The 13,502-nt window shown below is 33.9% G+C and overlaps 2 protein-coding genes across 4 annotated transcripts; one reads left to right on the forward strand and one right to left on the reverse strand.

Annotated features, from left to right (window-relative positions):
- Positions 1 to 2,480: 2,480 nt before the first annotated feature.
- On the reverse strand, positions 2,481 to 5,932 carry LOC111286013 (protein indeterminate-domain 7-like). Its single transcript, XM_089762997.1, has 3 exons — positions 5,075 to 5,932; positions 4,518 to 4,917; positions 2,481 to 3,884 (listed from the first exon to the last, which is right to left on the reverse strand). Exons 1-3 carry the CDS (start codon positions 5,259 to 5,261, stop codon positions 2,795 to 2,797), a joined length of 1,677 nt encoding a protein of 558 aa, XP_089619123.1. The 5' UTR covers positions 5,262 to 5,932; the 3' UTR covers positions 2,481 to 2,794.
- Positions 5,933 to 10,006: 4,074 nt separating this feature from the next.
- LOC111286012 (beta-fructofuranosidase, insoluble isoenzyme CWINV6-like) lies at positions 10,007 to 13,496 on the forward strand. Of its 3 annotated transcripts, none has more exons than XM_089762994.1 (6): positions 10,007 to 10,471; positions 11,216 to 12,069; positions 12,151 to 12,351; positions 12,503 to 12,741; positions 12,858 to 12,948; positions 13,051 to 13,496. In XM_089762994.1, the coding sequence occupies exons 1-6, from the start codon at positions 10,288 to 10,290 to the stop codon at positions 13,261 to 13,263; spliced, it is 1,782 nt and encodes a 593-aa protein (XP_089619120.1). In that variant the 5' UTR covers positions 10,007 to 10,287; the 3' UTR covers positions 13,264 to 13,496. The 3 variants fall into 3 exon arrangements, with proteins under 3 accessions (XP_089619120.1, XP_089619121.1, XP_089619122.1); XM_089762995.1 differs by having other exon boundaries at positions 10,010 to 10,471; positions 12,193 to 12,351; XM_089762996.1 differs by lacking the exon at positions 10,007 to 10,471 and adding an exon at positions 10,499 to 10,677.
- Positions 13,497 to 13,502: the final 6 nt, after the last annotated feature.

Consider the following 13,502-nt stretch of genomic DNA (forward strand, 5'->3'; position numbering starts at 1 on the left):
TCTAAAAAAAATACATTCAAAACAATATACAGACCTCGCAACAAATATTTTACACAAACTAAAAACCAAAAAGACATAACAAATCTCGAGTTAAGCATATCCTTCCCTATTCATTTAAATCAAGAAAAAATCAGCATAAATTATTGATTGGTTTCAATCTGTACCAAAAAAACCAAACCCAAATGCATGCAAGAAAAACCAAAAAAAAAAAAAAAAGAAGAAATTCCATATAAAATTCCTCAATAAAAAATCTAAAATAAAATAAAATCTATAAATAGCATTAATTATAAATAAATAAATGATACTACCATAAATAACAATCATAGTTGTAGTTGATCAGGTTTCATATTAAAATAAGAAAACAAAAACAAATTTTTAGATCGTGAAAACAAAAACAAAATTTGCTCACATAGGTAGGTATTTTCTCATCGACTAACAAAAACAATGAAATCAAATGTTATAATCGTACTTTTTCAAGAAATCCTTATTCACGATAGATAAAATGTCAAGGAGAAGATTGCCTATCCTGAAAAGGATTCCTTCATAGGCCATTTTTTTAGGGTTATCCATAATAGTTTGATAAAGGGAAAAGCAAGACAAAAAAAAAAAAAAAAAAAAAAAACAAAATGTAAGTATGAAATTTTTAGATCCTGTTGTTCTAGAATCTTCCTTTTTTATCTCTCCTTTCTTTCTCCATGCTTTCTCCTTTCCCTCAATTGCCTTTATAATTATTTTTAAATACAATATTGATATGTATAGTCAAATGGAGATTAGGAGATAACTTTTGTTAATTGTATAAATTCTAAAAATTCATTTTTCATGTAGTCAAATTTTTTAATTGCAGCACCATTAAAAAAATTAGATATTACATATTCATCTTTTAATTTTTTATTATATCTTAAGAGATATGTGTTATTATTAATTTATAAATTTTTATTTAAATTATTTGAATTACCAAAATTTTGAATTTTCTATTAATTTCCTTTTTCTTATTTTTATTAATATTATTATGTGATTTTATATAGAGTTGTTAGAGTAATGATGGAATTCAATAATATCCTTATCTCTTATAATACAACATTTTTTTCAACTAACATTTATATTATTTATTTTATAAATAAATAGTCAATTAGTATTCACGAAAATTTATTTTACTTAAAAGAAAGAAAATATTTAAATTTTATTTTTTCAGTAGAAATGCACCTGTAATGGACAAATGTAATTATTATCATGTTAAGTATTCGGTTTGCTGGTTAAATTTCTTAATATTATAAAAGGAGAAACAAGATAATTGCAAATAAATCTTAGACTCTACAATTTTGAGAAAGTTTTGGGTCGGCCATTAATGTTTAAGGGGTAAATCAAACTACAGGCTGGTCTCGAGCCTAACGTCATAGTTTGGGCTTTTGTTGAAGCCTAACGGTCATTAATTATAAACCTTCTTCCTTTTTTTTTTTTTTTTTGAGAAATTTTGTATTATGTTTTTGAAAGAGAAGGGCCCCTGCTATTGCTCCGTAACCAGGGGAAGACATACATATGTTAGTACTTAGTAGACTCAATTCTCCTCGGGATTTTAAACTGCTTTTAGCCATGAAGGTGTCAAAGCCAAAGGCATCTTTTTTTTTTTATTGTTTTACAGACAAATGGCATCCGAGGCCAGGCAAGCAGACAACATCCAGGCACTGTTCCACCAAAATTTCTTTGCATTTTACACCATTTCTTTTTAGTTTTTTTGGTGGTAGGGTTTGTAGCAGTACTTAAATCTTGTTCCACAGTCATGCTTTGTTTCAAGCATATAACCAAAAAGCAGCATAAACCTCTAATTGGAAGGGGAAATTATAGACATGTAGTATTAAGTCCAAGGGGCTAACAATTGTCATGATCATGGCAATTGTATGAAGACTCATTCAACATGTATAAACCTGATAAATTTATGGAAATTAACCTCTCTAATTACGTAATATTTCCTTCACTTTATTTCTATCCATTAATCTGCTTTGTCTTTTATTTTATATATTTTAACTTTGTGAAAGATTTGATCATTTAGAGTTGACGACATTGATTAATCATTTATAAGTTGATGATTTGCAACTCTTTCCTATTCCCAAACTCATTAAAAAAAAAGTAGTTTAAGTCATTATTTATAGTAAAATTTTGAAACTTATATTATGTGAATATGTGAAATGAATGTATATAGTATTTTTTTTATTTATATTTATATTCCAGGGATACACGTAAAAAGTGCACTTATAATTATACTTTAGACAATTTGAAATATTCCTTACTAGATTTCCAAAGGATTAGTTGATCATAAATTAGATTGCATTTGATCACTTTGCTTTATGCTATAACTATAATATATTATTCATTCTATTCAATAACCCTTCGAATGTTATTTTGATCAGTATTTTTGGGCACTACTCAGAATTAAGGTTAAAAAAAAAATTTAAATACAAGAAATGCATGTTGAACACTTGAAGCAATAAAATAATGCTTTATTATACTGGTTGCTGAATTTTTTAATACTTATATATAGATGAACGGATGTGAAAGTAGCTGCTATAAAATAATTGAACTGTAATCAAAATTATAAAATTATGAAAATTGAAAGAACGGACTTCAAACTATGAAGGTAATACTGGGGAGAACTGTATATTCAGTATCGGTTTGATGCAACTTAAAAGATTAATACCCCGGAAATAGTTGGCTGCAGTGGTAGATCTCCAATTTTCCGATCTTTCGATGGAAACAGATTGGGAAATAACTTGAGCACAGCTATGGACTTAACCACAATCTAACCTTGCCATGGTGTTTGACTGAGCTGGTTTTGTTGTCCATATGCTGAAGAAGAGTTGTTTATACGATTAAGCGCAGCTAAGTTGGAGAAATCTCTACGAGGAAAAGCTTTAAGGCCCAGGAAATCTCTTGTCAGTCCATCATTCCCTCCTATGTTACTACTAGCACTACCACTTCCTCTACCTCCATGATCACTTCTGCTTAATTGGGATTCTGTTGTTTTTGAGAGATGATCTTGAAAATTAATGCTGTTTCCTTTTGTGTTCCATGTCCCATTGAAAGACTGTTCAAAAGATGAAGACCCGTCAAACCCACTGGGAGAAGATAAAGAACTCATCATATCATGGAGGGGAGAATTAGGAGTTGCTCCGGCTAGACCGGCTCCAGCACCAGCAGTACTATTTGTTGCAGCTACCTGTTCCATGAAACCAGAGGTGACAGCAGCTTTATTCCCAAAAGATGCCAACCCATGGGGAAACCCACTTCCAAGCTCTTCATGTGCGGACAAACCCAGACCAGAACCAGCTGCAGACGAGGCAAAAGATGCGGAACCACTGAAACCAGTGGTTCCAGACATGTAAGCCTGGTGTTGACGAGGTCTTTGCATGGTTATAGGTGATTGTAAGGGTGGTTTGCTCATTGTCACACCCATTTGAGCTGCTTTTTGTAGGAGTGCAGTTGCAGACATGTGTGGAGAAGCTGTGGGGGCCTGGAATGGAGGAAGTGTATTAGAACTAGGGTTTTGGCTAGGGTTTTCGTTCTGTGACAGTGGGTGGCCTAAAAGTAATGGCGATGATGAAAGGTTTATAGAGGGGGGACCAGGCCCAGCCCCTACACCTGGGCAAGCTAACCACGGTGGAATGCTGTCTGCTGGTACTCTAGCAGCATTAAAATGATAATCTTCTTTTTTCATTGATAGAGCATGGAGGGCATGGCTATGGAGTTGGGGTTGCAGATTGGTCAAATGTGAAACTGAAGAGCCAGGTTGCTGTGAGGAGAGAAGTAGTGGGTTTGCAGCTGTAATTGCTCTTACACTCTCCTCAGCTAAAGCATCGCAAAACGCTCTATGCGTGAGGAAACTGTCTCTCCTGAAACCACAAAAACAAGCAGAAGAAAACAAAAAGAGTAACTTATCAAGGTCCAGATAGACAGTGTAATAGTACTCTTTCTCACGTCAACTTTTTGTATTCTCATTGTTTTTTCTTCCCCGTGGACAAAAGACATAGCAAAATTAACCGTTAAAAGTTAGTACTAATTTCCTAATCTAAGATCAGCACTCTGTGGTTGGCCTTTAGAAAATTGTTTCTTAAACAATCTAAGCCACTCTCTCACCGGCCCCTTTCTGTATTGTGCTCCACGAGGTTCCTATTCATTCACTACAGTAGTATTAAAAATTTTTTAATGGATACGAGGCAAGGTTACTAACTTACTGCTCTTGAATGGCAAATCATGGGAAGGTAAGGATAAAATTGAAATCCATTCTGCTTGGTAAATCATGTGAACCTGATATACTGCTATTTATGCCTCCCATATATGTCTCTCACAAACAGTTACACACCACAAGCTGACGCTATGTGCATGCAGAAAAGTGAAGAGAGATCAAATGGAGATCGAGGATTTAGTTAGATTAACTTTATGATATCTGAACTTGTTAAATTAATTAGCATGTGTTGAAGCGACTTAATTATATATAAAGATGTTACTTGTTCCTCTTTTGGTACCTGGAGAAAAGGGTTCCACAGTCGCATCTATACTCTTTTGTGCCACAAATTTTGGAGTGAGCTTTCCGGTCTGATTGAACAGCATAACGCTTTGAACACCTTTCACATTTCCACTTCTTCTCACCATGCTTTCTGGAAAAGTGCTTCTTGACACCCGTGAGGTCTCCAAGAGCCCTAGACGGGTCATGGTGTACACATGTTGTCTCTGGGCACACATATACCTTCTTTCTGATCACCTCCTTGTTTGTCCTTTGCTTTAGTTTCCATGGCAAGTTATGTCCTCTTCTATGAAGCTGAAGATTCTGATCTCTCTGAAACCCTTTGTTACAGATCTCACATATAAATCTATTTGTTGCCAACAGTGTCTTGGGAGACAAAGCTATGACTTCTGCATCTGGGTCTGATAATTCATATATAAAATCCACCCAAAGGGGGAAAAAAATTGAAACCCATATGTTAAAAAAATGAAAAAGAAAGTAATCAGGCATAATGACCACCAAGTAGTAGTAACTGAGAGTATTTCATTAATTTGCTTTAATTTGATCTGAAAAAATAACCTGGGTTGCCTGGTAGACTTCTCTTCCTCTTTGGTGGTGGTGCTTGACTTGTTGGAGCTAAAGACTGTCGTGGGTACAGTGTGCCAGTCTCAAATCTGGTACCTGAAGCACTTACCTCTCCAGATGTTGAAGTCAAATTGGACATACTCTCATCCACAACCAAACCTTTCATCATCTCTCCCCGCATATATATATATATATATATATATATTCAATTACTGGATTTTGTGATGATGATACAAACTATACAAGATTGACTTGATGACAAAGCCTATAGCCCTCTTATACATATATATCAACTTTATAATATATGACAGAATGTCCTGAGATCTACTTATAAATGAACCCTAATTTAGAAAGGCTAATATAAATGGGAAAATAATTAATAACAATGCAAGAAGAGTAGCTTATTTCAGTTTCTTCCTTCCTTACTAATAAATCCCAATTTCTCAGTATCTTCCTGATAATTCTTCTAGTGTTTTTTTTATTTGCTTTTAATTTCAGCAAGTTCTTGAAACTTGAATTGAAGCTATAAACAAAAGATAGATGATGTTGTAAAATGAAAATAACACAAGAAGATCATTGAACAAACGCCACACAAAAACTTACAAACTGAACACAAAAAAAAAAAATTACTGTATAAGTATGTAAACGAGAACTGAAAAAACATGAGAAAGGGAGATGTAAGAGAGAGAGTGAGAGAGAAAAATGTGGATGAGAAGAGATTCCTGAGAAGCACTCCACTCATACAAAACCCAAGCCAACAGGCTTGTTTATGACGTTGCACTTTCTGTCTTTTCTTTTGTTCTCTTTTTAGTCTTATTACTCTTTGAGAAAATAAAAGAAAAAACAATTCTTATTCAATTATGAATTTTTCTTCATAAAATAATTTCTTGCTGTCTTCAAAAAACAGACTTATTTCCCATTTTCACACCACCTTTCCTCTTCACATAAAAAGTAGACATAAAGCAACCCAAATCAAAAAGATAGTAGTAGGATTTTACATCCTAAATATAAACAGATGCACAAATGTTAAGGAGGAGAGACAGACGATGGTTATAAGCAAAGTTGATTACAGGCTTTTAACATGATGGGTAAAAGGAGTTAGAAAGCAAAACCTCTTTCTCCTGTGAAACTTACATAAACATGATTGGTTCAGTGATTGAATTCCATTTTCCAGCAGACATGCTCCTGGAAAACAGCTCCCAAAATTTTTTTTAACTTAATATTCTTTTAAATAATTACTTTTAATTTAAAAAGCTACTAATCTCAGTAGAAAAATGATCTGTTTATAAAGAGAGGCAGTCGGTCCCCAAAACCCATCATCACTTAAATTATTGTTGGTGTGAGAGAGAGAGAAAGAGTGACAGCAACATGGTCATAAGGCAACATGAAGGTCAAGAATACCTAGAGGCCAAAACAAGGAAATGCATAAGTTCCTGAGTCATGAATGATTGAATCTTGTGAAAAAACAATTTTGTTAACACATTTTAGTTAAATCTGTACTGTGATATATAGTATAGAATTTGATGCTAACAGCTTTTGGTTTAGGCATAAAACAAGGATATGGAGTAATATCACGACTCAAAAACTAATATTATCTACCTATAGCCATTGTTAACGAGTATCCTAAAAGTACTAGTTAATTAAGAAGTTAATTTCAGGAAATATCTTTGGATAACTCTATTTTTCTAATAAAATCTTCTTAAAATATTTTCATAGTATTTTTTGGTTCTTTGAATCCTAAATTATATATCCATATATGTTCTTGAGTCAAAATTTGGCCGCTTAAGATAAGAATTAAGATGATCAAAGAGCCAACAAAAATGAAAAAAAAAAGTTGACTGCTGTCGACCCCACTCAAATAGATCTTACAAAACAGAAAAAATGTGACATGCTTTGGAGATGCATTGTCTATATGTTTTATTCACAGTAGCTTTTTGTCTCCACACTATCAAATGGGTATTAAAAAAGTTGGGTTTAATTTGTTTTCATTTATCATTTTCAGCTTTTAATTTGTTTACTAATTTCAGTTTGGTTTTAGTATAGTTTCATTTCCACCATTATATGCTTCCAGCTCACCATTCCCTTATTTTAGACCTTTTAGTTATTTTATTATTATCCCAATATCAACATCATGCCTCAATTAACAAGCTTAATAAATCCCTTAAACACAGTTAACAAAAGGGGTTATAAATATTTAATTTATTACCTTGCTGCCATAGGCCTTATGATTTTTTTTCATCCAATTCTGTTTTCCCAAGAGGTAGCTTCAACCAATATATTTGAGTAAAACATAAATGTATGCAATGTTTCCCCCGTGATGTGAAAAGGCTTTGGCTGTTGTTAGTGTTGTTGGGGATGGCATCCAATATTTGTATAAAACCAGATGAAAATGTCATTATCTCATTTCTTTTCATTACCATGTCATATCCAACTTTAATTCATCTCAACCGACATTTCATGGATACCAAACAGATGAAAAGTAATAAAAATCCTTTTATCAAATTGTAAACTTCTTTCTTTTCATTGACTATGGAATAAATAAAACATTTTCCATAAAGAAGAAAGTAATGTTATACATCAACAGTACTGTAGAAGAAAGAAGAAGAAAGGCGAAAACCAGAGTCAACACTTGTGCTATCATTCTCTCCATATAAAGGCACAGTGAAGGTAAGATGTAAGGCTGTGTTGCTTGCCACTCTCTAGACTTAGACCATAAAAAATTTTCTATGGATTTCCAAAAAAAGAGCGTTCTCTCTCAAATTTCCCCTCCTAAATCAGTATAAATTGGATAGATATGTATTCTAGTGCACAACTTTTGATGTGGGCTGTTTCAATAATAGAAGGGAATATTGACAGACATTGACATGAGATATTTTGAAGAGTCTACACTACACTTGTACAGGATATGAAAATCTATTAAATGGGTCTTGAATGGTTACGGATACAGAGTTCAACAAGAACTTTCAAAGCCAAGCTTAAAAAAAAAAAAAAACCTGAAAAAACAATTCCAGGGTAGCATATTTATGGAGAGATATTGTAAAAGCAATAGATATTGGAATATTTATTGAGAGAAAATTTGGCTCCACAAACCCTGAAGATAAGAATCATAAACGGAAACGTCAATCTTATGAGGTAGCATTTCGGTTCTATTAAGCTTTTATATTTATTTTTTATTTTTTCAATATTTTAAAAGTAAAAAAAAAGGGTAAAATCACATAAAGGGTTTACAATTTTGAAATGACGATCAGAGAGACAAGATAAATTAATGTTTTAATGTCACCTTAGTGATGTATTCTACAAATACTAGCGGACAATACAAAAGTTGGCTGCAGGGACCCTAAGGCCTGGCTGTTTTGAGACTCTAGGTTTACAGCAACAGCTGTTGACGTTGTTCATTCAGATGTGGACCAAGTTATCCACATGGTTGAAGACCCACTAGACTCTAGTCGCATGCCACACTTCTTTGAATCATGTATTTGGGTACGTGATAGCTGTAGGCTATACAAAGGAAATAATGAATAAGGTTGGAAAAGAAATGCGACACATGGAAACTGAGAATGAAATCATGAAAGAAATGGAATAATCATTCCTGTTTTTCAAGTATTGTGTATATAGGCTTGGAGAAATTTCTTGGGAAAATGTTGGTGTTGGAAATGATTACTCCGATTTGCATTATTGTTGGTTTTCCAGCTCTCTTTTGGTGACAATTTTTAGCTACCAAAGAGAGAGGGTGGAAATGAAGGGACTTTACATTGGAGTTGCCATTTTGGTTAAAAATCTATGTATATAGTATTCCATTCCAATTTGGAAGAGAATCACTAATTATTATTTCTCATCTTATAAAGAAGAATGACAAATCAATAACAAGGAAGGCGCGCTACATAATAATGGGTTTCAGCCATGCCAATTTGCCATTTACATGCTGTATTTGAAGGGAATGGTCAGAGTTTTTTTAGCATTAGTAAGGTAAAAGTGGTCTGAGCTCGGTCAAATCCAAAAAAACATAAATTATTCAAAAAATATTTTTATTAATTACACAATATTTCAAGTCAGATCAAACTTAAAAGCTTTTATCCAATATCTGGTCCAAATCATGCTAGGTCCAGACAAGTCTACTTCAATTAGGGACATTGAGGTGTAAGGGCAGTAAAAAGTAGCTGCACTAATGATTAAAAAAAAACCTTGGTTCTGCTCCTCAACTCTGTAATAATGGGGGGGAGAAATTATTTTTGTTACAGGGGCTAAGGTTTATGTTGTATGTAGATATAAAATTGAGTTTTTTCTTAATTATTCATTGACTTATATATCTTAATTTTTTTACCATAATATAATTAACATGTTTCATAACAACTCATTTTTGGCCTATCCTTTCACTTTCTGGCTTTTTGCATTAATATCTTCATTTTTCCTCTGTATAAGTATCTATCAGTTGACTATGTATAACATGGCAGGAGCAAAATAAAAGGTGATTGTTCCAAATTTTTATATTTGTTTTACATGACATGTGATTATTGAATAAATTCAAATATGGAATCCATCAATTTCTGGGTAAATCAATTAATTTATAAATATTACAATCAAACCAATAATAAAATATCATGTCAGAAACAACAAAATTTTGATGTAAAAGTAGTGAGATGAACGGGATTTTCCATGGCTTTCTCTTTGTCTCTAATAGGAGTATCTGTTTTTTACTTAGGTTAATAAATCATATATTGACAAATAAGGTAGTGCAAGTTTTTTTTTTTATTTTAATTAAATGAGAATTTATCACACGCAACGAATAAATAGTCAGGCTTACACCAGCAATCATGAATGATCCATGATGTAAGGGAAGTTATCAGATCACTCTTCCACGTCAACATGGCATCCACTTGACAATTTTTTATTGCAAATCAAGAATTAATTAATAATCTCTTTCTTTTAATTATGGAGTAATTCTTGAATTGAACATTAGATTTGACAATTGAGCTTATTTTTCTTCAAATAATACATGTCAGAACAGTTCAGGGACTTTAAATTAGTATAGCAAGTTACAACCTGCTCGGGTTGGGACAGATAAAGACATCATCGGAAGATTCCTGGATTGTCTGGACATGATTCCTTATAAGTGTGTAACTTCTGTCTCAAGTACCTAACGAAGAGGCAGTCTTTAGTCTATGATCTCAAGACAGAGCCATTGGTTTATTCCAGCCCTTTGAGAGAAAATGGATTTATCTTTACTTTTGTTATTTGGGTTATCTTGTATTCTGCTAAGCAATGGAATTAAAGTGGAAGACTGTGATCATCTGACAGACAATACGAGTTTTCAATCCTTCCAGGTTCTAGTACCAGCAGAGCAGCCTTACAGAACAGCCTATCACTTCCAACCTCCTCAAAACTGGCTGAATGGTATGACAAGCTAGCTTTACTAATCGTTGTTCTTACAACATCATATTCTTTCCAAATATCTAGATATTCTAAAACCCTTTTTTCTTTTTTAAGATTTCTTTCTTTTTTAGTGATTTTTTTTTTAATCTTTGTTTGGTATCAATACATTCAATCGACTGCTTCAATGATGGGATAAATGGGTAACATTGACTACACAGATCCTAATGGTAAGTAGGCAACTTCATTTATGTTTCAAGTTACCGTTTCTTTTCTCCTTGCTCATGGTGGTTTGGAAACAGCATATAATGAATCCATCCCCTAGATTTCCTCAATGTTTGGAGTACAATTCAGCACTCTACCTGTTAGTTGGAAGAAAATTTGAAACCAGAAAAAAAAGTCAATGTTAGCATGTGTAGTATCAAATAACCAGGTTGTTTCTAAAATCCAGGAATGAGCAATTTTAATTGCCTCTGGAAGAATAATAGAAATTGTGGAAGACTATCTGAGATCAGAAGAAGTGTTTTTAGATCCTTATGTGTTGCAATGCACCTGGATTACTTCTACTAGTTTACAGTTCTATAATGGAAAATAGATGTATATAATTAGATTAAGCAGATATGAAACAATTTTAGTATTCAATCCTAGCCATCATTTCTTAGATAGGACCAGAGTAGATGAATTTGAGCTAGCATGTTAAAACTTAAAACAAGGAGCTTTTCTAACCAGTGAAATAAGACTAGTAAGACATTGTTCCATCTAATGCAGGGCCAATGTACTATGAGGGAATTTATCATTTGTTCTACCAATACAATCCACATGGTGCATTGTTTGGTGATAGTATGTTGTGGGCACATTCTGCATCATATGATCTTGTTAACTGGTTCAGTCTTGATCATGCACTCATTCCATCTGAGCCATTTGACATAAACAGTTGTTGGTCGGGTTCTGTTACAATCCTCCCAGGGAATAAACCAGTTATTTTATACACTGGAATAGATGCTAACAATAACCAGGTTCAAAACCTTGCAACCCCAAAAAATCTATCGGATCCATTGCTAATAGAATGGATCAAATACTCCGGAAATCCTCTAATGACTCCACCAGATGGTGTCGAGGGGGATAATTTTAGAGATCCAACAACTGCTTGGCAAGGTCCAGATAAAACCTGGAGAGTAGTCGTTGGAAGCTGGAGCAATAACCAGGGAATGGCCATTCTCTACCAAAGTGATGATTTTGTTCACTGGACTAAGTATCAAGATCCTCTTTATTCATCAATAAAAACTGGGATGTGGGAGTGTCCGGACTTCTTTCCTGTATCTATTAATAGCACCAATGGGGTTGACGCTTCTGTCAAGAATCCAAGTGTTAGGCATGTCATGAAGGCAAGTTTCAATTCTCATGACTACTATATAGTGGGGACTTATGTTACTGAGCTGGAAAAATTTCTTCCTGACACTGACTTTACTGGAACAAGTCTAGACTTGAGATATGATTACGGTAAATTCTATGCCTCAAAGACATTCTTTGACAGCAAGAAGAACAGGAGGATAATGTGGGGTTGGGTAAATGAATCTGATAGTACAGAAGATGATATAGAGAAAGGGTGGTCTGGACTTCAGGTGATTTACATAGACTTTGGATATCTTATATATTTATTGATGTAACCACTAACTTACTTTGAGTATGGATCGATGTCTTAGAAGCAAACTGATCCTCAATGGTTGCTGGACAATCCTTTGCAGTCAGTTCCTAGGCAGATTTGGCTTGATAAAACAGGAAAGCAATTAGTGCAGTGGCCAGTAGAAGAAATCAACAGTCTACGTGACAATCAAGTCAGTATTTATGGTAAGCAACTTGAAAGTGGATCAATTTTTGAAGTTTCAGGCATCACGGCTTCACGGGTGAGTACTCTATTGTCTTATATTACCACCGTCATATATCATAATTTAGTTTCTATTTTCTCATGAAACAGTTTCCCATTTACATTTCTGTAAATTCAGTCATATTTGAAGTAATTGCATTATCATGACAATTTTCTTACCATGTTGGAAGGCTGATATAGAAATAATGTTTGAGTTACCTGAACTAGAAGAGGCTGAGTTCATGAATAGCAGTTGGGTTGATCCCCAACTAATCTGTGACAGAGAAGATGCATCTGTCACTGGAACATTTGGACCATTTGGTTTATTAGCTTTGGCAACAAAGGACTTAACAGAACAAACAGCAATTTTCTTTCGGGTTTTTACAGGCCAAAAGGGATATAGAGTACTTATGTGCAGTGACCAGAAGAGGTTGGCTACTAACCTAGAAAGACAGACATCCCTGCCCCCTTCTTTCCAGAACCATCCACAATTGTGCAATAATCATCCATATTGATTTGGTTCAACGTTAAAATATGTGTTCGCAGGTCTTCTTTGCGAAATGAGTTAGATAAAACCACATATGGAGCCTTTGTAGAAATTGATCCTAGCCAGGAAATGATTTCACTAAGAAGCTTGGTGCGGTGATTTGCGTTTACCATTTTTTTTTTTTTTTTGTGAATGCCTTTTTGGTGTGTTGATTTGTTTTTACCGTTTGTTTGTTTGGTCCAACTATTGCAGATAGATCACTCCATAATAGAGAGTTTTGGAGGAAATGGAAAGACTTGTATCACCACTAGAGTTTATCCAAAGCTTGCTGTCAACAATGAAGCCCACCTTTATGCATTTAACAATGGAACTCTCAGTGTAACAATTTCAAGATTGAATGCCTGGAGTATGAACAAAGCTAGGATTAACTGCAGGGGAGGTTTGGAGAATACAGCATCATGCTAGAAAAGAGAAAACATATCTGAGGCCTTCTTGATTTATTCCACACTATCCATGTGGTGAAAGCAATAACAAGCTGGCCCATTTTTTTATGTCTTGGCAATCACAGTTACTAATACAATGGTCATTGGTGAAACTTTTGTAGTCTATATGTTCATTTTCCTTCTGTCTCTGGATTTGCAAGCCCCAAAAAGGACTTTTGAAAAACTTAGAAATGAAAAGAAAACACTTTTATTCAACCTTAT

The sequence above is a fragment of the Durio zibethinus genome, chromosome 6 (assembly GCF_047325235.1).
Source record: "Durio zibethinus cultivar Kanyao isolate XHJ-2024 chromosome 6, ASM4732523v1, whole genome shotgun sequence".
In the NCBI taxonomy this organism is placed as follows: domain Eukaryota; kingdom Viridiplantae; phylum Streptophyta; class Magnoliopsida; order Malvales; family Malvaceae; genus Durio; species Durio zibethinus.

Excerpts from the sequence above, each read along its gene's own strand:
- LOC111286013 (XM_089762997.1), bottom strand. The coding sequence starts at position 5,261 with ATGCGGGGAGAGATGATGAAAGGTTTGGTTGTGGATGAGAGTATGTCC. Across the intron at positions 4,918-5,074 it reads AAGTCTACCAGGCAACCCAG|ACCCAGATGCAGAAGTCATA; the intron begins GTTATTTTTTCA and ends ATGAATTATCAG. Across the intron at positions 3,885-4,517 it reads TGTGGAACCCTTTTCTCCAG|GAGAGACAGTTTCCTCACGC; the intron begins GTACCAAAAGAG and ends TTGTGGTTTCAG.
- LOC111286012 (XM_089762994.1), top strand. The coding sequence starts at position 10,288 with ATGGATTTATCTTTACTTTTGTTATTTGGGTTATCTTGTATTCTGCTA. Across the intron at positions 10,472-11,215 it reads TCCTCAAAACTGGCTGAATG|GGCCAATGTACTATGAGGGA; the intron begins GTATGACAAGCT and ends CATCTAATGCAG. Across the intron at positions 12,070-12,150 it reads AAGGGTGGTCTGGACTTCAG|AAGCAAACTGATCCTCAATG; the intron begins GTGATTTACATA and ends TCGATGTCTTAG.